Genomic DNA, 23232 nt, shown 5'->3' with positions numbered 1-23232 from the left:
AAAATATTTTCCTTTTCATCTTTTTTATCAATGTCTGCTTCACGCTCATTTGTTGTTCCGGATGCATCTTTGGCGTCTTGTATGTGACCCCACCCCCTTCTCATCGTTTATATATATATATATATCTATCTATATATAAAAAGGAAAACTGGCCTTACTTTTTTTGTTGTTGTTGATTTTTACTTTATCGTGTTAATCTTATTACTGCTGAAAGGTGGATGGCAAAAGTGAGACAAAAGAAAGGTTAATTAGAAAGGTTTTTTATTTTAATTTTTATTTTTTAATTTTATTTTCCATGTTTTATGAACGATGGGTGCAGTAGGTTCCAAAGAGAAGACAGTATTGCAGATCAAACCAAAGGCAGGAGAGTTTTCTTTTTCTTTCCACTTCAGGGTTGAAGAGGGATCCTCAGTGGTTTGCAAATTTAACCAAATTGTGAAAGCAGTCGCCATTCCAAAGATTCGTGTAAAAAAAAAAAAAAAATGAGAGGACTTTGTCATTAAACCTTTCATTTTTTTTTTTTTTTAAGAAGTCAATTGGATTTTTTTTTTTTTGGCATTCTTTTGATTGTAAAGTGAATAACCAAAAAGGATTTCCTGCTCAATATCTGGCCCCCTGATCTTTGAAAATCCAAGTACCAAAATTCGAATGCTTCGAGTCTGTTATTTGTGCCACTGGGATCCCCCTCAATGTAGCCACAGGGTCATATTTGTTAAAACTTAAAAAAAAAAAAAAAAAAAGAAAAGAAAAAAAATACCAATTAAAAATGCTGTAGTCTTTGGAGTAAGATGTTGCATATTTTGCCTTTCATTTCCCCCCTCGACGGTAACGCTTAGGCCCCTCACCAAACTCTCAGTAACCATGGTAACTGTATACAAACCATGCTGGCGATGGTGCTGAATGGTAAGTGGTGAAGTCCATCTGCCGTTTCACGTATTTAGTGCTGATATATCTCTATACATATCTATCTACCACGTGGAGTTTTCTGACTTGTTGTATTAAGTTTTCTTGATGCTCTATTTTTTTGGATATTGGTACGCCTGTAATTGAGTGTACGTTCTAAGCTAGCCTGGGAGGCTCTGACTGGATTGAGTTATGACCGGTGCACATCTTACTCAGATTGTTAACTCCATATTGTGTTACACAATGCACCCTCTCTTTTATCCTTTTGTTAGCTGTGACTTTAAAAGCTTGAATGATTTGTTAATTCCTGCGATGTTTAAGGCTCTCGTTCCAAGTGTTGAATGCTATATGTTGCTTCCAGATGGTCCTTCCCTCCCAAAGTGTTGCACACGGCTTAAACTTGTTTGTCCCTTTTTTTGACATTTATGTTCCCTGTACCTTGTCTCTTCCCTTTCTACTCCACTGCATGTCCCTTCATATGAACTTTATTTTATGTTTAAGAAAAAAATGATTTATTGTTTCTGTGTTACCATGGAGTACACGCATGCTTTTAAATCTTCAATTATGCCGTATCTTTTAATTTTGCTTTTACTGTCTCTTTATTAAACTTTTAAATGAGATGACATTGCTTTATTGAAATGATTTGTAAGTTAAAATGGTTATGAAGTAAATGTAATTATAAAAATGTATGATTTTTTGTTATGCACCTATATTGCCTTTTATAAATTAAAATGCATTTTAGTTTTTTAGTTTTGTTTTTCTGTTTTTAATAAGTAATCACAGTCATAATGCATGCGACTAACTGAACTGAGGGCTGGCCCTGGAATATGCTCTCATTGGAGTTTTCTATGTGCGTAGGTAAATAATGCCACGGCTCGCGTCATGACAAATAAAAAGACCGTGAACCCCTATACAAATGGTAAGTAGCCCCTGCCTTTTGTGAGAAATCCTCTCCAGTTCTACATCTGTTACATTACTTAACCAGGGACCCCTTGCCTCTCCCTGGCCCCTGTGTCCTTCTGGCTGACCTGCAGTACGCAGCACCTAAATCAATGGGATAATTTTCATAGCAAAGGCAAACCTAGTTTTCAGGTTAAGTGTGCTTGCCCTCCGCCTGCCTCTCTAGAGGACTCCCACACAGGATGGAGATCCAGCAATTATCCGGGAGTTAGTTGGGTAATTTGTTGTTACTCTATTAAACTGCAGGAGAAGGGAGGTTTGACTCTTCTGCCCTTTTAGCCCCATGCCCCTGTTGATACTGCTCATTCCTAGAGGTGTGGCCACTCATTGTGGTTCTGGCTTTGAGTCTTCTCCAGAGATGCCCAGCGCCTGGGGTGCCTGGGAGGGTGTCTTCTCATGAGTGAGTCGCAGTGGGAGAGCAGAATGTGTGAGTGGGCCTCGCGTGCCTTGCCTCTCTGGGTACCCAGGGCCACTTAGCACCAGGGAAGGAGGTGGCAGTGTATTGCAAACCCCTTTAGGACAGTGCAGTCCTATTTCTACCAAGAAAGCTCCTCAAAACTCGCAAAACCAATCCCCATGGATATGACACCTTATTAAAAAATGTTAGGACATTTTGATTCTCTAATCCTCCTCACAATAATCTCTCTCAAGGTGTTCGTGGGGAAATTGGTTATGCTAATCACATTCTTAATCATATTAGAAACTAAAAAGAAAGTAACACAGTAAGTTTAAGTGCATGCATTTAGTAGAATATTATATATATATATATATATATATATATATAATTTATTTTAATAAATAAGCAGGATAAAGGCAAGGAAGGATCCTACCATAAGTAAAAATCTTTAAGTAACAGAAAAATATGTGGATAGTCTGATTTCATCTCAGCAACTTCACAAAATGCTAAAATTTCATTGAATTGTGAGACAAGAAAATACTTTTCTTGGGCTTTTATGTTTTTAAAAATGATATAATTTTATTACAATCAAAGGTAAAAGTATATGAAATATCTGAAGTTTTAATTATACATGAAATATGGAAACAGAATTCTTTAAAAAAAAGAAAACAATTTCAAAAGAAGGAAACATTCAAGACGGAGCCAAAGTCTTTTGACTAGTACTACTAGTACTACTGCCAACCTGTTCTCCTCTGTCCCACTCAGAGGAAGCAGTTACAGGTTCTTGCCTTCGGCTTTAAGTTGTATTTTTATGCTACATGTATAGTAGATATAGCTTAATAGGATTCACAGCATTGTGCATGCAGTTTTGACATAAATGGTGCATTGCTTTCAATGGGCCTTGATAAATCAACGTGGAGTTCTTCCATTAATACATAGAGATCCAAAGTAATTCTTTTGGGTGGTTACATAACATTCCACAAAAAATGGATATGGTGTATTGAGAACCTCACTGCAAACTGATGCTTTATTGTTTGCTTCTTTGCATTTGTTTAAGGGACACAAACAATAATATTAGCATTTGATACTTTTTGTTCTTCCTCTTCCTTCTGCCCTCGGCTATGTAGACATAGTCAGTCTGTTCTTAATTTAGAAAGGGGCACCGTTATATTGAGGGCAGATATACCACAGTTGTCCACTCTTGATATAATGTGGCTTTAAATTGAAAGACCACAGAATTGTTTTTCTTCTCACCACTTTTCCTGGTTTCAACAATCCAAAAGAGACCCTTAAATGGTGTAGACAATTTCAACAACCCACCTTGAATTCCCAGCACTGAAGAGAAGTGAACCTCTGATTTATGTATGAGGAGCCCCATCTCTTTGGGTAAAAACTGTAGCTCTGCAACTTGCCCATTGTCTATGGTGATGTTAGCCTGACTGTTGTGCATTTTCTTGAGTTATGAAGTCACAGCTCTGTGTGCACATGCGTGGAAGCACAGGTGTGTGGGCCTGCCTAGCGAAGGTGCACATGTATGCCAAGTGAGAAACAAGGATGCCAAATATTATTCTGTAAGCCATGTGAATACATGCGTATACACATTGATTTTACAGTAAGAATTACAGATCCATAACTATGGAAAGCATACCTGTAGTACTTTTGGACACAATTCAAAGCCAATTCATAAATAGTCAACTCTTCTGGAATTCTCTGTATGCACTATGAGAAGTATTTTAAAGGCACCAAATGACAACTTGCCAAAAGGACATCATTCATTCTATTTTAGAGAGAGTAAAAACTGAGGCAAGATGACAGAAGTAATTAATGAAGTCTTTTCTTTTGATTAGGAGGTAAATATCACCACTATAAACAAAATGGCCCATAAATTGCAGTGTGGTATTACTGTTTGGAAACCACGGGGTCCTTAAAATCCTCAGAAGATGGTACAGGTATGGGGAAGAAAGATAAATCAAGATCCAGGAAATCGTGTTGAAGTGAGAAAATAAAGCTATCACTGAGGTTCATTCATTAGCTGTATAATCCATTATCACAAACCATGGAAATCATGCTTTAGCAGAATTACAAATTATTGGTCCTCCAAGTTTTAAGTTCTCTTCAAGTGGAGAAATATGGGCCTCAGGGCCCACATCCCATCCACAAATTCTTTCCATCATGTATCCAACCAGAGTTTTAGCACCTGAGGAGTTTCCAATGATGCCCAAGACTTGACCTCAGATGCAGCAAGAGACACGCTCCTGGGAGGTGCTGCTGTGGAGGATGATGGTCAGTACAGCTATGGAGTGTGCAGGTTCTATTCCCAGGACTGTTCAGCATGGATGTGAGAGAAGGCTGTGGACGGAAATACAGGCTTGGAAATTGTACCTGTCAGAAAGCTCTGCCAAGAGGGAATCACACCATCCACTCATACACCCTAGAAGACCTATCTGCACAAAGGAGCCGAGTGCCCTGTGTACACTGGTATCAAGAGCGGGATCTGCCAGTGCGATATGGAGGGTCTTCCCGGAAGAGGGTGAAGCCTGGGCACTAGACATGACTGCTTCATTTTCTTAGAGATTTTTAGAAGCGATGGACAGTGAACCCCCGCCTCCCAGACAATAGAGAGGGGGGGGGCTGTGTTTCCTCCTGTTGTCAGTCAGCTGTGCTCCTCACTGGCCTTTGAACTGGATGCAAGTTGTTTCAACTCGACCCACACCAGTGTCCTCAAGTTGGAACTGGACATATCATGGTGTCATAGGTATTTGTCATAGGTATGGGAGAGAAAGCACTCCACCCAACGTTAGGTCTGCAAAGCTCCCTGATTTTTTTTCTCAACAATTTGTAGTACGATTTTATTTGATTCCCCAACACTCTCAGTACTAAGGAGTCATCTTGTTCCTTTTTCACTGTGGATGCTAATTCCTGAGAGGCACCAGTTTAAGGATCCAGTATCTAGGCCCTAACAAGAACGGAGCAGACAGAATGAACAGGCAGAGAGGGTCTGGGAAGCTCAGCCTTGAACTATCTTTTATTGTCTAGAGACCCCTCCTCGCTGACAGAGCTGTCTGGGGGATTCTGAACTCAAAGTGGCCATCTCCAGCACCATTTCCAGAGCACCAGAAAGCATGTCTTTTTGATAAAATCTAAACGTTGGTCGTAAATCCACATTTAGGAAAAAACAAGACAAATATTATGTGAACCAAACCCAAACTCTCCTGTAAATGATGTGCAATTACCAATTAGCCTCCCTTCCTTTTGACATCAGGGCTCTGTCTCCTGCACCCTCAGCTGCCAGTCTCTGGCACCCTTGCTGCATCCTTTAGGAAGCCCTCCCCACCCTCTGCAGTTTTTGAACCCCTGGAGGGTGTTTGAGGGTACTTTCTGGAATGTGATTTCTTTGGTATTCAGCCCAGCAGAGCCCTGGAGAAGGCCACGCGTGTTTGGGGTTCCTGTTAATTCCCATTAGGGGTAGCCCACACTGGGGGTTCTGGTCTGTTCTTTAAAAAAGGATGGCAAGCTAAATTTGAGGCGAGAAGTGCTGGCTGATTTAGATGCAGCTCCTGAGGCCCAACCCCAGGAGGTTCTCTCTAAACCACTCCTGTGTCTGGTTTGGAGCAAGACCCAACGTGCCAGGGCTCTGCTCCATTGCCTTGTTGCAGGGAGGCCCTGGGATGCTGGGAGTGGTGGGCTTTATCAGCTGTTCTCTTTTTTGTTGTAAGCCTCATTGTTCAGTTTAATGTCCTTGATCAAAATCTCTGAATTTGCAAGGCCTGGGGACGTACACAAACTGCCTAGGAAATTTAAAACGGGATCATTTTCCGTCTCCCTGACAGTGCAGGCTCATCATCTCCAGCAGGGTTATCCCAAGGGTCTCTTCCAGGTACTAGAAGGAGTTGCAGAAACTATGGGTTCATTTGCATATGATTTGCATTCATTTACATAAGCCTACACAAGGTCTGTAAATCTGAGCAGAGGTGATATTAAGGGCTGGTTTCTCATTGCCTCTCCCTGGAAGACAGTCAGTCGCTAGCAGGTCCTTCATTAGACATACAGCATCTATCAGGAAGTAGGTCGGCAGAGGATGGAAGGAAACAACCTGAGCCCAAAGACAATGAGTCTGTTAGAGAAAGCTCTGTGTTCCTTCTGCTCTTTCAGAAGGAAACCAAGGAAATGTTTAGGGAGCACCTAATATTTGCCTAAAAAACTTTTCAGGTGGTGGGGATTCATGATGGACAGCAGTCCCTGCCCACTTTTACCATTCATTTTAATGAGGTGGCTATAGAAAATAAGAACAAACACAGAAGGAAAATGAAAATCCAGGTGGTGTTAAACAGCCATGCAAAAAATATAACTGGCCATTGAATCAAAGAAAAACTCTTCTAAGAAAGGTGGGAAAGCAGCATACTCTGGGAAGAATCCGAAGATCTAATGCACCAAGACAACTTTGTGAAGAGCTGCGTAGAGTTCTCCAGGCACAGGGGGCAAAGCCTGAATCCAGAATGGTCTGGGTGGTTTGATTCAGATGGGAATGGCCAGTGCCACTGTGGCTTGGAGAGGAGAGGACAGTGGTTCCAAACGAACAGGCAAAGGTCAGAGGGTGTGGGCTTCTAGACCACAGTAAGGAATCTGTGCTCGTCCTGGGTCCAGAAAGAAGCTGTTGAATTCTGAGCAGCAGAGGGACACATCTAACTGACTTCTCACACTTCACTGTGGCCACTGCCATGGGGCCAGAGAGGGAGGGAGGAAGAACAAGGGAAGAGCAGCCAGTGAGCTTGCTGTGGGGCACGACTGGCAAGAGGTCGAAGTGTCCCCGTCTGGGATGGTGGCGGTGGAGAAGAAGGGAAGGAGTGTTCTAGGCCCAACAGAGTATTCTCTAGTGGATTGCAAATCCCATGTGAGGACCAGGAGGGAGTGGGGAGAAGTGTTCATCAGGAGATGAATAGGAGGAGACCGGGGATGAAGACAGCGCCTTTGACTTGGGAAGGAACAAGGCGTTAGGCTTGTGGAGATTGGAAGCTGAGTTTCCATGCCTGTCCCACCATTGAGAAAAGTCCCCAATGTCCCTGTGGTGGCAGGGGAGCAGCCTCAGTTAGGGGAAAGGACAGGGGCAGGAAGAATTGTGACATGTGCACTGATGCTCCCGCGACCACCCAAGCAGAGGCGTTACCTTTTGTAGCTCACACATTCCAAGTTGGTCTCTCGCAGACTCCTCATTACTCACCTCTCTCAATTGGTGGCTCAGACGTGAGGTAGCATGGTCGACCTGACCAGGGAGAATGGTATTTAATTTATATTAGTCTTAAACGGACAGAAAATTCTCCATGAGCACCCTTGGCAAACAGATAGGCAGAGAGATGATAGGTAGGTAGGTAGGCAGGTAAAAAATCCATGACAGATGGATAGACAGGCAGACAGGTGCCAAATCGGCAGACAGACAAGACAGTTGAGAGGTAGATGCATAAGCAGTCCATAGATAGATAGATAGATAGACAGATAGACAGACAGACAAAGGGATGAATGGATGGATGGACAAATGGGTAGATGGATGGATAGATGGATGGATGGGTAGATGGACTGATGGATGGGTAGATGGACTGATGGATGGGTAGATGGACTGATGGGTGGGCAGATAGACTGATGGATGGATGGATTTGGGGCCCAAATAAACAAGGAAGATGAAGGCAGATGAGAATAATGAGATTTCTGGACAGTCTTAGACACCTCTGAGAAATCCACTTCTTTAAGATAATAAAAGGCCATTGGCATAATTTCCAGTCTTTGACAGTGACATCAAAATTAATAGTGTGCCCCAGGATTACCTACCAGAAAAACGTATGTAGGGGAGCTAATGAGGATGTATACAAGAAACAAAACTTGAGTTTGGGGATGAACAGGCTTCATCCCCATGGGCCAAAAAAATAGGACCCTAAACAGGTGTGAGATGGAGAAATAGGGGCAGGAGACGGAGAAGAATCACTAATTACTCAGTTTGTGTGATTCCAGATATTTCAGCTTTCTAGACTTCTGTGAAGTACTAGGAAGATGGAAAACATTAAAGATGTCTTCACCTTGAATGCAAACTCACCGCTCCATTTATTTTTTCTTGACTCCAAATAACTTGAGATGTGGGTGTGAGCCCCATGTCCCCACTTCTTTTTTTGGAAGTGGTGGAATTTCAGTGAGTGAAATCGAAGTCATTTTGCACATTCATTAAAAACATGCTGTGAATTCTTTAAGGCAAAACATGGTGAGTGTGAAAGAGGAAGGTGTCACATGTAAATACTTTTAAAAAGCCTTAGAACTTCTTGTCCCCTTCTGTACATCTAAAAGGGAGCCCAGGAGTCCCCATTAACACCTTGCAGGTGACCCAAGTTCTCTTTGAAAAACTCTATCCTAAGAATGCAAACCATTCAGCTCTTTCAGGTTATAACTGAAAGTTCTTAGAAGCAACACATTTCTTAGAAATTTCTAGAAAGTTCTGGATCTTGAAAGATTCTGGGGCCTCTGTTTTACTCAGTGGATCTTAGGAACACCTCTCAGCTGCTCAGGAAGTGCCTCACTTAGGTCAGGTAGAGAGTCAGACCTCTTCTTTCCGGAAGGTCCCATAGAGTTCTTGTTTTTGGAAATGTCTTCCTTCACATCCAGGGTCACCATCTCCCTTTCTCAGGAGCTTTGGCATTTGACTTTCTGCTCATGGACACAGGCAGAGCACAACTTCAGCCTCCCCTGTTCTTCAGGAATCCTATAATGAGCCACACGTGTGGTGGTGCACGCCTGTAATCCCAGCAACTTGAGAGGCTGAGGCATGAGGATGGCGAGCTCAAATCCAGCCTCTGCAACTCAGTGAGGCCCTAAGCCACTCAGTGAGACCCTGCCTCTAATAAAATATAAAAGAGTAGCTGGGGATGTGGCCCCAGTGGTTAAGCACCCTTGGGTTCAATCCCTTGTTCCAAAAAGAAAAGAAACAAAGAAGTCCTCTAGTGTATAGCCTCCCACTCCTGAAGACTTTCCGATAGGAAAGACCACAGCTCCCAAAGATGGCCATTCGGAGGAGGTGTTCCCTGGGTCACACGTCCACGGGTCTGTAACCTGCGTCTCCACTTGTGAATTTTCTTGTCTGATCTTTTCTTGAGAAAAATTTCTGAAGGGCCAGGACTCATTTTAAAGAAAACTTTCCATCCAAAGCATTTGGAAAATTACAGGATTCCGTTAATCTCACAGACAGGGTGTTTGAAAGTTACCTTCGATATCATGTGCTGATTAAGAATTTTTATGGCTCCTGGATGCATTAAGATATATTCCACACTAAATCTCCAGGGGATAAAGTACCATTTTCTTCGGTATTCATAAAGCACTTCAGAATTCCTCTAGTCCCAGGGTCATAATTAGGAATGATAATCGTCGGAGTATGTTATTGATATGGTAGAAAATTAATCACATCATTTTCAGAAGGGTCACCTGGAGCTGGCTAGCAGTTTCCATCCCATTAACTTGTGTTGGCAGAAAATCAAAGAAGGGCATAAATCCATTTCAATGTATAGTTTTCAAATGCAAATATTTTAATGCATGCCCCAAATATATATTCTTTAGTTTTTTTTTTTTAAATCAGAAAAACATTCAACCTATTTGAATTGCGGCTACTTTGCAGTGATGAAAGTTGTTGACTCCAAGTGGTAATAACGCTTTTGCTTATTTGTTTGAAGGCTGGAAATTGAATCCAGTTGTGGGTGCCGTCTACAGTCCCGAGTTCTATGCAGGTAAAAACAAGTTCTCTTTGGCATGCTGCCCCCTTGGTCTCTCCTCTGTGTGCTTTGCCTGCCGATAAATAATGGGTTTTTGCAAAATCATCTGAACCCAGTGAATCCCTGTCCTAACAAGTTCTGAATGATTTCCTGGGGCAAAGCCAACAGTGTTTAAAACCCTTGAAAAATTAAAGGTGCACTGTGTGAGTTACCGGGCCCTGATCCTGGGACATTTCGCTTTGGTTTCGTCCTAAGAAAGCATTGAGGCTTTTGTTCAATTGCATTTGAACACATGGAGAGGTGTCCATGCCCATCATTTCTATGTGCCTGAGTGTGTCTTTTAGTTACTCATTTCCATTGAGGTCGCATTTTCGTTTTCCTGGCAAAGCAGAGAGTCGGTTTAATTATGCCCATAACCCGACAGCCCGTGGGCCTGTGTAAGAGAAGGCCTGTTTAGAATACTGGAAAGGATCATGCTCTCTTTCTTTCTCAGTTAACCAATGTCCCTTGGCAATTTCCCTTCTCTCTACTTTGCCTTCAGGGTGCGTCTCTGTCCTCACCCCTTCCCTGCCCTGGCACCAACCACCCTCCAGAGGGAAACCACACTCTTGGGAAGCTCAGCGCCCACCTGGTGGGAGAGGGCTGCCCCTGAGCATCAGGGGCTGAGAGGTTCCCTGTCCAGATGTGCGCGGCCTGGCCTGTCACTAATGCCCCGTGTCTTCTTGCTCGCTGTCGAGTCTACACCTAACACTTAGGGTCCCAGTAGTAGATTTGCCACATGGAAATGCAAAAAGAGTCTTCCTTTGATGAGGCTCTTGCTTCTGAGAGAGGAGAAGTAGATTCCCAGTTGATCTAGGGTCCCTCACTCAGCCACCTCCGACGGTAAGTCATGCCCCTGGCCTTCTTGCTTCTTGGGACACCCAACTTCTGCCGTTCTGCTGACACTGAGCCTCAGCCCTAGTGGGTGAGAAAGGAACACAGGAAGCCGAGCTACCCCTGCACAAAAGTCCTGCTGATAAAAAAAAAAAAAAAAAAAAAAATTAAAACTGGATAACTCTGGAATGGCTCCGTGTCAGAGCAGAGTTCTGGGTTTCAGGTCGGCCATATTTGCAGGTGCTCTTTGTGGGTGAGCTTTGCCGGGAGCCTGGGCTAAGTCTGCCACTGTAAAGTGGAAGCTGTGTTGGCCCTTGTGGGGGAGGGGGGACACAGGACAGGCCATGGTTACAACATGGACCCCACCTCTCCCGGGAGGACACACAGCACAGCAAGGAGCACGGAAACTATACCCAGACGGCCAAGCTCAGAGCCTGGCTCCCCCGCTTGCCAGCAGTGTGGTCCTGGAAAGTTACTTAACCTCTCTGTGCCTCAGGTGCTTCATCTGTCAAATGGGGATCATGGTAGTAACCAGCTCTTAGATGTTTGTTAGGATTAAAGGGATTGACATCGTAGTTGTGCTGGCCAAGTAGTCAGCACCTTAAACACGTTTCATAAATAAAAACAGTTAATGCTACACCTCTCTGCATGGGGGCAAATGAGCTGAGAGCTGATTCTGACATACTGTTCGACTGCAAGACCCTTTTCTTAATTCAGGAGAGGATTAACTCTTTCATTCTCAGAATGTCCTTCTGGGGGCGGTCAATTCCCGGGATCTGGGATACTGCAGTCTGTTTAGTGATACATGGACTCAGCAGGTGTGGCAGGAGGACATCTTGTCCAAGCCTGTAGACACGTGACCTCTCCCGAGTGGTCTGAGAGCCGGTTCTCCATGCACAGGTTCTCTCCCCTAAGTGAGGGGGTCAAGAACAGGAGGCAGGAGGGCTTCCTGTGGGGGCTGGTGATGCTGTGGGAATTGTGATAAAGGAAGGTGCACGTTTTGCATCCCATGCAAGGTAGCTTCCGTCCTGCGTGGCCCTCTTAACCAGGAAGACTCCAGGGATCTCCTTGAGGTCCCACGTGTGTGTCTGTGCTGTTTAAGGGGACATTTAGGTAGGAGCTACAGTTCTGATGGATGCACAGGCACAGGAAGGAACTGGGGGTATGCACTCCTTCTAGAGCACTGGAGCAACATTCAGGGTAGCTCAGGGCCCAGCCTGAGAAGCAGGGCCGCGGACTGTGGGAAAGAGCAAGTGTCGGGGGTTGATATTCTCTGAGTACTTGGTGCCTCCCGTGTATAGGCACTGTTCTCCATACGTGACACATATGAATAGGCACGGCCCTCAGGACAGTTTGTAAAGGAGAAAACTAAGGTGCCAAACATCTGTATTGCTGGCCTATAATTCACCACTGGTCAGAAGCAGGCCACAATTCTAAATCCGGCTTTAATTGTCCTGGAGTTCTGTACATCCAGGGTAGAGGATTTCATAACTTTGGGGATGGATACGGACAGCCGTAATTTCTCTTGTCTGGGTCCTGTGATCATGCTACCTCTCTGGGTCCAAACCAGACATTCTGGATTATTCCAAACCCTACCACCATATCCCAGGACATGTTAATTGGGTGTGTCAGGAGAACCTTATCGGAGCCTGAACAAGGGAAGGTTTTTGCTTTGAGAGATTCCAATAATAAGGAAGCAGAGCTTGGGAGAATAAGCGTTAGCTGGAGAAACCTAGGTATTTGTGCTTGATGCCTCAGATACCTGGATCAACTGCAAGGCCAGGTGATCTCTCTCGTCCCTATTTGTCCCATCTGAGTAGACAGAGTCCATGATATTCAGAAATATGAGCAAACGTCTGCAGTTCCACCGCTTTCGCACAGTTCCTTTGAAATATTTGAAGACCTACAAGCACTGAGAAGCTAAGGAGCTTCACCCTCGCATTTCAGGCACTGCCTGTGCGGGATGGATGGACGCAGAGGTGGAGATGGGGAGGCATTCATCTCCATCTCCAGGCACAACCAGCATCTTCCATCTCTAGATACATGACTCTGAATTTGTGGGGCATTTTACATTTCCCTAGCTATAAAAATAACTTGGCTTCCTCTTGCTGTTTGGGGTGTGTCTGACAGCTGAAATGAAGGTCTTTTCACCAGTGGGTATTTAGTAGGCCAGCCCTGTGTCTGCCTAAGATAGAAGGCAAGCTAGGTTAGTCATCTCTATATGAAAGATGTTGTGTTAATGACAAATTTCATAATATTCCCTTAGCATAATTATTGATTTTCTGATGCTTATGCAGAATTAACAACCCAGCCTCCAATTGTCTCTCAGAATGGGGCGTGAAAAGTTCACATATTTTTGTAAATTAAAATCAATATTTTCAATCTCTCCTAAAGGTAATTTTCCTAATTTAGTGGACTTTTCCCTAACATTTATTTTCTCTTTTAATTATAAAATGGCAAGTTATTGATTTTCGTGTATAACCTTTTGATGCCCCGAGTGCATTTTTATTGCTAACGCAAGGTGGGTGTGGGGAAAGCAGTTCACTTCTTAATGAGGACCTTTAATTACCAGCTGAACAGTATTAATTTGCTTTGATAAATTATGACATTTGCTCTCCCTCACACACATTCCAGGCGAAGCATTTTGAAAACTGTTGTAAAAGATCTTTCATTTTGGAAGTTTTTCTTTTCTTCTCCCCTACCCCCCCCCCCCAAATTCTCCTCAAGTCATACCTAGATGAACTCTTTAAAATTCTTATTCAATACCAGGCTTCAAAAGCAGGTGTACATAAATCAGCATATCCCATGAACACCTAGAAATCTTCTCCAAAGACAGGAGGGTGTTTTCCTCGAAAGCTAAGTAGCTTTGATTTTTTTTCCTGGGTCTAATCATCTCCAGCCCCCTGGAGGCAGAGTCTCAAGGCAAATGTAATCAGTCGATTAGGACCCAGGTGGGTCTGGAAGACTTTGGCCTACCTTTCAGAGTTTCAGTATAACTGAGGGATGTAAGTGGAAGAGGAATAGCTGTAGATGTGCACTCTCCGTAGATACCTCAAGTCACCCAGTGTGATTAGAAAGAGCACTTCCAGGAACCCGGATGTAGAGACCCCCAAGGGAATTCTTACACTGACCCTGCCAGTGTCCTTGCTGTCTAGTAAACAGGTCTCTTTCCAAAACGAATGTCTTCTGCAGATATTCATGATACCTACCCAACAAAACTATTGATTTAGAGTACCTCCAATCTTCATAAATAAGTAAAACAGAATAAAAATAAATAACAGAAGGTTATACAGAGTTGCCGGCGTGGTCCTGACAAATGGCAAATTTATCTGTTTCTCAATTGCCAGCAAGATACACACCGCAGAGCTCCCTACACTACATCATCTCAGCCAACTCATTTCTGTGATTAAATATTCCATCAGTGGGGCTACAAGGCATCAAAGCTTAACAAGATTCATAAGATGCACCACTTGAACAGACATAACTCACTTCCGTGGTGGGCGCACACCCCGCCTGCAAAGGAAAATTGGAATTGAGTTCGATTACTCGGTGAGATGCGATCGATAGGGAAAGGAAAGGATCTTTTAATGAAATGCAGATCTAAGACATGGTTAGATCCTGACAACAAGAGGCATACAATTAAAGCCCAAGGTAGAGAGAGCTGGACAAATCACATGGACAATGACGCTGAGCAGTATTAATGTCATCATCGTTATTATCATTATCAGGATGGGGGGGGGGTCCTGATAGGTACACTCCTGAAAATAAGAAGTTCTAGTTTTGAGAAGAAAGAATGACAGGATCTTAAAAAAAAAAAAAAAAAAAAAAAAAAAAAAAAGGCATGCCTGACTGCAGAGACCCATTTGAAAGGTGTTCAGGTCTTGGAATGAGCTCATCCTGGGGAGGATCAGGTACCGTAATGAGTGTCCAAGAACTTCGCGGGCTGTAAGTAAAATATAAATATAAAGGGCTTAGTGTGATCGCCAAAGTCACCTCCACTGATTACACCCACGCCGGTCAGACCCTGGCCATGGACCACATGACTTGGCACCCAGCTAGGAGACGGGATGGTGGATGGGTCTCAGCTTGGAGTCTTAAAGTGAGAGGTTGGATATAGCACTCTGTGATTGCTTATCTCAGAAGGGCAGCTGCACTTGACCTTGGATTAGCCATACAGAGCTATTGGTTTTTTGTGGGCTTTTGGCCCTGTGAACCATGTTTCATCCCAGAACTGGGTCACAAGAAGGCAGACGCAGACCTCCCTCCCGTTGTCCTCCCACTTCCGTTTGGTTGAGCCCAATACCGTTAAGGGGATGGCCTCCACCGCACATTTCCGTGGACCTCTCTCCACTTCCTTTCCTGGGATTTGAATACAAGAGCATCCCTCAAATGTGGTCTTGTACAAAACTCTCTTCAACTGGGGTCCTGGAGACAAGTTTGTTTAATTTGGAGGTTGGATTGGACACGGGGAAACTTGGCCCACAATTTGGGGTACAAAGCCCACTCCGTGGGGTCCTCCTGTAGCCCCCTAGGAGAGAACAGAGTGGGCTTGGAGTGTACCTGCTACCACTTTGCTCCAATAGCAGCTAATTTTCAGGCATCCAGAATTGCCTGCACCCGCCCAGAGCCCCAGCCCGGACTGGGCCAGAGCCGTGACCATGACCGTAAGAAGCTGCTCCTGATGAACAATGACCTTTGCTCTGTGATGCTTTGTACAATTTACACATCTGCCAAATTCAAATGCACTGCACTTCAGTGAACTGGAACGGGAGCGTCCAGATTTCAGTCCCCAAGCAAAGGATTTTCAGCCTGGAAATGTTCCACTTCAGAGAGTTTATCTTGTACATCTGTTTACCTCCGTCTCCCCTTTCGGTTGCAATTCACTCATCTCCTGCCTCCTCCCTGCATCTGTCTTATCAGATTTTATTCCATCCCTGCCCACATTTGGCCTTAATTTTTAGCTGTGTCCTTCCAGGTCCCACGCAGGGAATGCAGTTGTCTTTGATGGAGGCTTTTTTTTTCTTTGTCTTCAGATAGGATCAGAGCTTGCTCATATGCTAAGACAGCATTTCCTAAATCTTCTTTCTGTTGCATGGGAAGCCTGTCAAGGACAACTCCCCCAAAGCCCCCGGAGTGGCAGGTGTGCCCTATACAGGACGCTCCACCGGTAGCCTGGGGAAGAGAGGGGGGTTCTGGATGAATTCCCAGGGATGGTTTTAGGGTACCAGAATCCATACACTGAGAAGCTCTGTACAACAAACCCACCAGTGAGCTGATCCGGGCCCCTGTGCCTGGCACCGTGCCGGACACTGTGCAGCTCCCTAGGGCCTCAGGAGCTTGCCCTCCAAGAAGCTGAGGCTTCCTGGAGACGTTATCCCGCCCCCTAAGTCACAGATCTAGGAGGTGAAAAATCTGGTGATTACATAAAGGCTTTTCTTCTGACTCACTCTAAAGCCCATGTTTCCCACCCTCCTGCTTGGAGGCTGTCTCTGTAAGACGAGGCAAGGGTGTGCCCTCCATATCTCCTGTGCATTAGGTCTTGCAGCGTAGCGACAACTAATAAAAATATATTCGCATTTAGCCTTACCTGCTGCAGGTCAGATTCCCTATGGAGACCTTCACCTACATGGCCATAGATGAAATCCTTGCCGGTAAATGGCATGCTCTTCATTTCACAGGTAAATTAGAAATCCTGTGAACGTGGGTTGCCCGACATCACTGGCCTGGGAAGGGTCTGTGGTCCAGTCCCCTGTCTATCTCAGTGACTCTAAAGCCCTTGTATTTTTCCCTTTGTTACCTCCCATGATGCTTTACTTAATGCGGTATTCTACATTAATGATTCTTAACTGGGAGGGGCCCGGCCCACCCCCACCCCCAACCCCACCCCCCAAGGGAGCTTGGCAATTTCTGGAGACGTGTTTTCACTGTCACCTCTTCAGAGGGGTTCACTGCCGACATCTTCTTGGGTGGAGGCCAAGAAGGCTACAAAACCTCCTGCAGCTCAGAGAGAATTGTCGGAGCCAAAATGTCGATAGAGCTGGGGCTGAGAAATTCTGTCCTAAAAGAGGCACACCATTAAAGATGTCACACGTGCACCCGGCATCTTAACACGTCTCGTGTCCTACAGCTGGTGCGGCAGGAGCACCTGTCCTGACCCATGGCAGTCTTTTGGAAGTTATGTTGCTATTATTTGACTCCAGCAGGGAAAACTTTAAACTCTGGGTGGTTTTCATGGGTGTTGGGAGTCCCCGAGCCCACCCCCCAGGCACAGAGATTTCCTAGCAGGCCTCACAGGGGAAAGGAGGGCTGTTAGACCCCCAGGTAGGGTGTGCCACAGCAAAATGGTGCAGAATCAGTCAGCCAAGGGGAGGCGTGTGCAGGTGGAGTCCGCAGAAGCCAGGCCACGGCTTCCCATGTCCCTCCTGTGGAGTCACACACATGTGCTTACCTTCCCTAGAGCTGGCCTAGGACAGCACGCACAGGTTGGTCACCAACCAGCAAGGCTCACCTGAGCCTCCGCATCCGGTATTCTGTGGGGTCCATCACAGAGCATGCTGTACCCAGACCTCTCAATAAATGGGCAGTCACCCGAAATCACACGGTCACCATGAACTCCCGGATCAAACTGGCCTCCAGTGTACGGGAAGACTCTGAGCAGACACCCACTATTCCAAGGGCTCAGGGCACATCTCTCAGGAGCTGGCCAGGGCTGGTCCCAAAGGCAAGTGGCTTTTGGAAATGTGCAGGGTAGAGGCAGCCCAGACCTGCTGAGTGGACCCTCCCTGCACACGGGAAACCAAAGATGATGACTGACAGCTCAGAGTAGCCGCGGTGCTGAGGACCATGACGCAGATGTAAGGCAGGCGAAGTCACGGGTTGTTCCATGCTTGGGAAGAAGGTCAGGCCAGATTTAGTTACAAAAGAGCAAGGAACAGGGGGCTTCTTAGCTCAGAGCAGGACCATGGTGTCAGGGCTCTCAGCGGTCCACGTGTCCCTGTGCGGCCACGACGGTCTGTGCTGTCCTGCAGAAGCAGCCACGGTCGGCACGTGAACGAACGGGAGGGCCTGTATTCTAGTAGAACGCGAAGGACACTGGGATTGAAGTTTCACCTCATCATCAGGCATGGCAGAATATGGGCCATTTTCCCTGAGCAGGTAAAAATGTGAAGCCATTCTTAGTTTGTGGGCTCTATACAACAGCGGCCTTACTTCTCCGATCCGGGCCTGGAGAGTCCAGATTAATAAACACAAAGCCATAAGTTTAAGCCCAGGGAAGATTTTCCTTTCTTATCATTTCTCCTCCTCTTCTCCCTCCTCCTCCATAATTGTAGTGTCTTCCACACTGAGTGAGCCCATAACCTTAGCCCACGTCACTCAGAGGTGTGACCTTCACCAGGGCAGAGCCAACGATGACATCCCTTATGGGAGAAAGGGGGCGGGTGGGTAGAGCGCCAGGGCACTTCTCAACCTTTATCTTCAGAATCCACTGAGACACGTTAAAGAAAAGGAAAAGGCAGGTGCCTGGTCTTTACCCGACGCCGGCCGACTGAATTTCTGAGCCAAGTTAAGTGTCTTCCAGAGGCTGAGAAGTATTGATCTGTTCAGATCAGAGGGTCCCTCTACAGAAAGGTTGCTAAAGACCTGGAAATGCCACATAAAGGAATCTGGGCCCTGGAATGTGTCCTCTGAGTGGTGGGCAGCCATCAAAAGCACTGTTGAAAATAACAATTGCCATCAGTAAAATCAAACAAGGAAAAGTGCCCGGCAGCCAGTTAGCACCTCTCCACTCTAAACAAGGGCAGTCTCGTCTCAGGGCTGTCGCTAACAAGCAGATCAGCACCCCGAGAGCCAGAAGAAGTCGGGTCCTGACAGCACCCTGGGCCATCTCCCAGACTGTCTCCACAACCAAAGTAGTGCCCAACGTGAAAGTCGTGTGTGTGTTCATTCCTTGCTTAATCCAGGTCTTTTCCCAGGGGACAAAAAAATAAATTAAAAAACACCCATGATTTCAAACACAAGGTGATTAAATTTTTAAAGAAGGTTTGCCTGTGTTACCATTCGATTGTAAATCACACACTCCTTGATATTTCCTTTCCACCTCTAGTGTTCTTTTCCACATGTGAGATTGGCCCGGCCAATTAAGTTGTTGTGTAAACAGAGACAAATTGGCCAGATATTGCCTCGTGCCCTGCGTGTTAATTAGCTGCAGGTGCTCATTCTCCAAGTGTCAAACAAAACCACACCACTGCCCTGTGAAGAGGTAGGGTTGGGGGACCGGTTCACAGGCGGAAAAGCCTCCTTGGATGAACTACGTTGATGACAGTTAATGCATTTCTAGAACTTCTGCAGGACTGTTACAACCCATTGCAGTCGAAATATTGGTTTATGAAAAATTAATAAAGCCAGTGGAAAATGGAATTCAGAATCTGCACTAGCTATTTACACCAAAAGAACTAGCCAGAATTAATTATGCCGTATGCTACATTCTAATGAGTTTTTCCTTAAACTGTACACCATTATGGAAACTAAACAAGGATTATTCAAAGAATAATGCCAACGGCTGTTATTTTTTGGAGAGATTAAATTAGTTAATGGGTTACATATTTAAATCTGATGCAAAGGTTAATTGACGTACACTTATCATTGTATTGAGCCCTTTATCATTCTAAGACATGAACACCCCAATATCACTGATATTTTTTTTCTGAGAAAAAGAATAACATCTCTTTGTGATTCTAGTGTCTGTTTGGTATACATACAGTATAGAAGACCAAAACCTCTGTGTCAGTTCTCTGTCATTTTTTAAGAAGAATTTCACTAGCTGAAGTATTTTGTTTGCTTTTGGCCCATAGCAGTGTGTGTGTGTGTGTGTGTGTGTGTGTGTGTGTGTGAGAGAGAGAGAGAGAGAGAGAGAGAGAGAGAGATCCAATCACTTATTGATAAATTCGAAGGTCATGTTTATTTTCTGCTTGCATCAAGAAGCGGGGAGGTGGGAGGGGTTTCCAGGATTGTAAGGCTGAGCTGGGAAGGCCTTGGGAGGCTACTGGAAATGGGTCTACCTCCATTCCACAGATATCCAGAGCCCTCCAAAGCAGAGTTCCGTAATAGAACGTGAAATATAAAAAGGAGGACATAGAGGGCAGTTCTAGGTAGATTTTTAGACTCTCAGAGCATCTTATAGGCTCCTTTTGTGAAGATGAGAGACAGAGAGAAGAGGTCTCTGGATTCATTGCAGAGACTTGCAGATCCCACTGATTTCAGCTGAAGCACAATTTCTACAAGTTTTTTTCCATCCCGAGCAGGGATGGCAAGTTCAATGTCCTTGGGAGCAAGCTGGGAGGTAGGTAGGTACAGAGTGGCAGATTGGAGGCAGCATGCACTCACTGGCTTCTCACCAGGGTGGCCCTACCAGCAGGCATGTGGGCCAGACCCATGTGGCCTCATCCTCACCTGAAGCCAGACGTGGCTTGTCACTTTATGTCTTCCAAATGTAAGTGTTTAGCATTACGTTAGTAGCCAAATGAAGCTTCGAGCTGGATCTCAGTTTGCTATCCCTTTCTTTAAAAAACTAGTTAAGTCCACAAAGTGTTGTAGTGTGTGATCCTCAACAAGAATCATCATCACTATTTCCAGGATTACTTAGAACATTTATTATCTACTATTTGCTGAACGTTCCTTACAATAACACTTGATAAAGTAGATAATTTTATCCCCCTTTTACAGATGTTAAAGCAGAGTTTCAGAGTCGTTTCATGATTTTCCCAAGGTCAAATGACTTAGAGCCAGTGAGGGCAGAAAACAAAACTAGGTTGCGGAGTATTTGAAAGCAGGTTTCTCCAGCTACACTCTTAGCGCCTCCAGAGTTCACGACTCCCTGTCTGAATGTCCTTCCCCTGGGTCTCCTTTCAGTCTTGTGAGTAGAACCTTCCTACCTACAAAGGATTCATTCTGCTCAGATCCCTTCTTGATTGGATTTAAAACACCACTTGGGGTTCTTCAAGTGAGCAGGAGGTTCTGGTTACAGGACATCTCTACCCGGTAAGGGCCAGGTGTTCCAACCAGAACCCAGCTTCAGGATTCTTAGAGGTGGCTTTATTGAAACGAGGATGGTGGCTAGTGGCCATTCCAGGTTAGCGTGTGTTCGATCACCATTGATAAGCAGAAGTAGCTTTATGAGACAGTGCCAACTTTGGAGTCAGACAAAGCCGGCAGAAATTTCAGTTTTTCTCAATTTTTTTTTCCTCGGAGCTTCAATTTCCTCTTGGGTTTAGCAAGGAAACAGTGACAATGCATGTAGTGCCTCCCTGATGGAAACCCAGTGCCACCGTGGTGGTCACTCTTGTTCCTGTTAGCTGTGGTGGAAGTTGCATATGGAGTTCCTCACATTTTACTGTTGTTAGGAGCATCTGCGTACCCTGGTCACTTATTAGAAATACAGGCCCCCAGGGCCCAGCCCAGGTCTACTTGATAAAAAACTACACTTTTAAAAAGTCCCCTGGCGGTGACATGAAGCTTAATAAAGATTTAGAAACAAGACCCTAGGACACCCCCGATCTCCATATGGGCATCATAATCCCGAAGTCCAGACGTTTTAGGAGATAAAATTTATTTCCATTGTTTTTGGTGTGGGTGAGTTTCTAGAACTCCACAAATACTCTACGGAACATTTTCTTTTCAATTATTTTATTGTTTTGAACAAGTTCAAAAGAAATGTCAAGCAAATTTTTTTTAAACACATCTTTAACATTTTTTGGCTGTTTTTTAATAAAAACAAAAAAAAACTAGTTTGGGGCTGTCTTTATAAAATGGTAATCCTCTGAAATATTTAGTGACAGCTTCCTCGGTAAGAGTCGATGGTCCACTAAGAGCTGGTTACTGTGAGTGGTGTTCCAAGCAGTGAAGGAACATTACCAAACTTTTTCTGCTGAGGACCAGATAGAAAGTATTTTGGCCCTGAGGTCTGTTTCAACTCCTTTACTCAATCGTACAAAAGCAGACACACAAGATTTGTAAAGGACTGTACATGGCTGTGTTCCCGTAAAGCTCAACAGATGCGAAATCTTGATTTTCATATAATTTTCACTGGCCACCAATGTTATTCCTCTATTTTTTTCAAACTTTTAAAAATGCGCAAAAAAAAAAAAATCCTTCTTAGCTCACTAGCTGTGCAAATCTGGGTGGTGGGCCCGATTTAGCTGAGGACTCTAGTTTGTCCTCAGTTCAAGGAATCTGGCTGGTGTGATTTTCATTCCACACCACAAGATCTGTGTGACCCTGGGCAAGATGCTAAAGCACACTTGGTCCCAATATTCTCATCTGTGAAATGATCACAATATTGACACCTAAGGTTTTTAAGATTAGGCCATAATCCCAGTTCAGGGTTGAGCCTGGGAATTCTAGAGTATTCAGTAAAGAGTTGGAATTGGGAATTTGGAATTGTTATCTTTTTTTATATTGAGTTAAATATTTTCTGTTAAAGCCACTGTTATCCTAACACATGGAGGCAGGTGAATAAGAGCAAGTCATTCATATATTAAAACAGTGCATGATTAAAGAGAAAGTCTTGCAAGGATTCTTGGTACTCTCCTTGCAACTCTCCCATGAAGACAGAAATTTCATGAAAATAATTTTAGCAAAGAGAATAAAAAGACAAGAAACAATATATTTATCGTATTATTTACATGATAGATTGGCTTCAGGGTTCCTTTCCTTATGGGAATCTCCTGCTACAATTAAAACATGATTCAATTTGTAAAAATTAAATATACATGCAACATTTCCTTGCAACTTCTGTGCCTAAAAGGAAATATCCATGCACTGAATGCTCTTCCATAGCCATTCAGAGAAGCACATCTTTCAGACTGGTATAAAAGTATTAACTGTGGAAATATCCTTACATGGATTAGCTCATGCTAGCCTGATGTTCAAAAATGCATAAGTGCAAAAGCATCTACAGCCCACTTGGACTTTGGGCAAATTTGTCAATTAGAAACAGTAGGTGCCCTCGGCAGAAACCTCATAGCAATCTCCCAGGCCTCTGAATCTAACAGAAGTTTGAGGCTTGTGTGTTGCTACCCCGGAACCCTCTGTGGTGCCTCACTGATCCTCAGGGCAGGGTTCATTCAAAGGTAGGTGAGTGTGTATTAGTTTGCTAGGGCTGCTGTAACAAGGTGCCATAGAGTTGGGGACTCAGGCAACAGAAATATATTTTCATAAAATTCTGGAGGCTGCAGGGTGCCTGCAGGGTTGGTTTCTTTGACCTCTTTAGCTCATAGATGGCTGTCTTCTCTCTGTGACCTTACGGGATCTTCCTTTCATTAGAAGGGTACCAGCCATTTATTTATGTGAGGACCCACCTAG

The 23232-nt window shown here is 44.5% G+C and overlaps 1 protein-coding gene across 4 annotated transcripts in view; it reads left to right on the top strand.

The window, feature by feature from the left end:
* Positions 1-23232, top strand: part of Rbfox1 (RNA binding fox-1 homolog 1) — a 303442-nt gene that overhangs the window by 203503 nt on the left and 76707 nt on the right. For all 4 annotated transcript variants that reach the window (XM_076840764.2, XM_076840766.2, XM_076840763.2 and 1 more), the window contains exons 6-7: positions 1762-1822; positions 9961-10014. In XM_076840764.2, the coding sequence (XP_076696879.1) occupies positions 1762-1822; positions 9961-10014 (115 nt within the window). The remainder of the gene's footprint in view (positions 1-1761; positions 1823-9960; positions 10015-23232) is intronic.

The sequence above is a fragment of the Callospermophilus lateralis genome, chromosome 19 (assembly GCF_048772815.1).
Source record: "Callospermophilus lateralis isolate mCalLat2 chromosome 19, mCalLat2.hap1, whole genome shotgun sequence".
Lineage (NCBI taxonomy): Eukaryota > Metazoa > Chordata > Mammalia > Rodentia > Sciuridae > Callospermophilus > Callospermophilus lateralis.
Note: the sequence above shows the minus strand (reverse complement) of the source record. Positions and strands in the feature narration are given on the sequence as shown.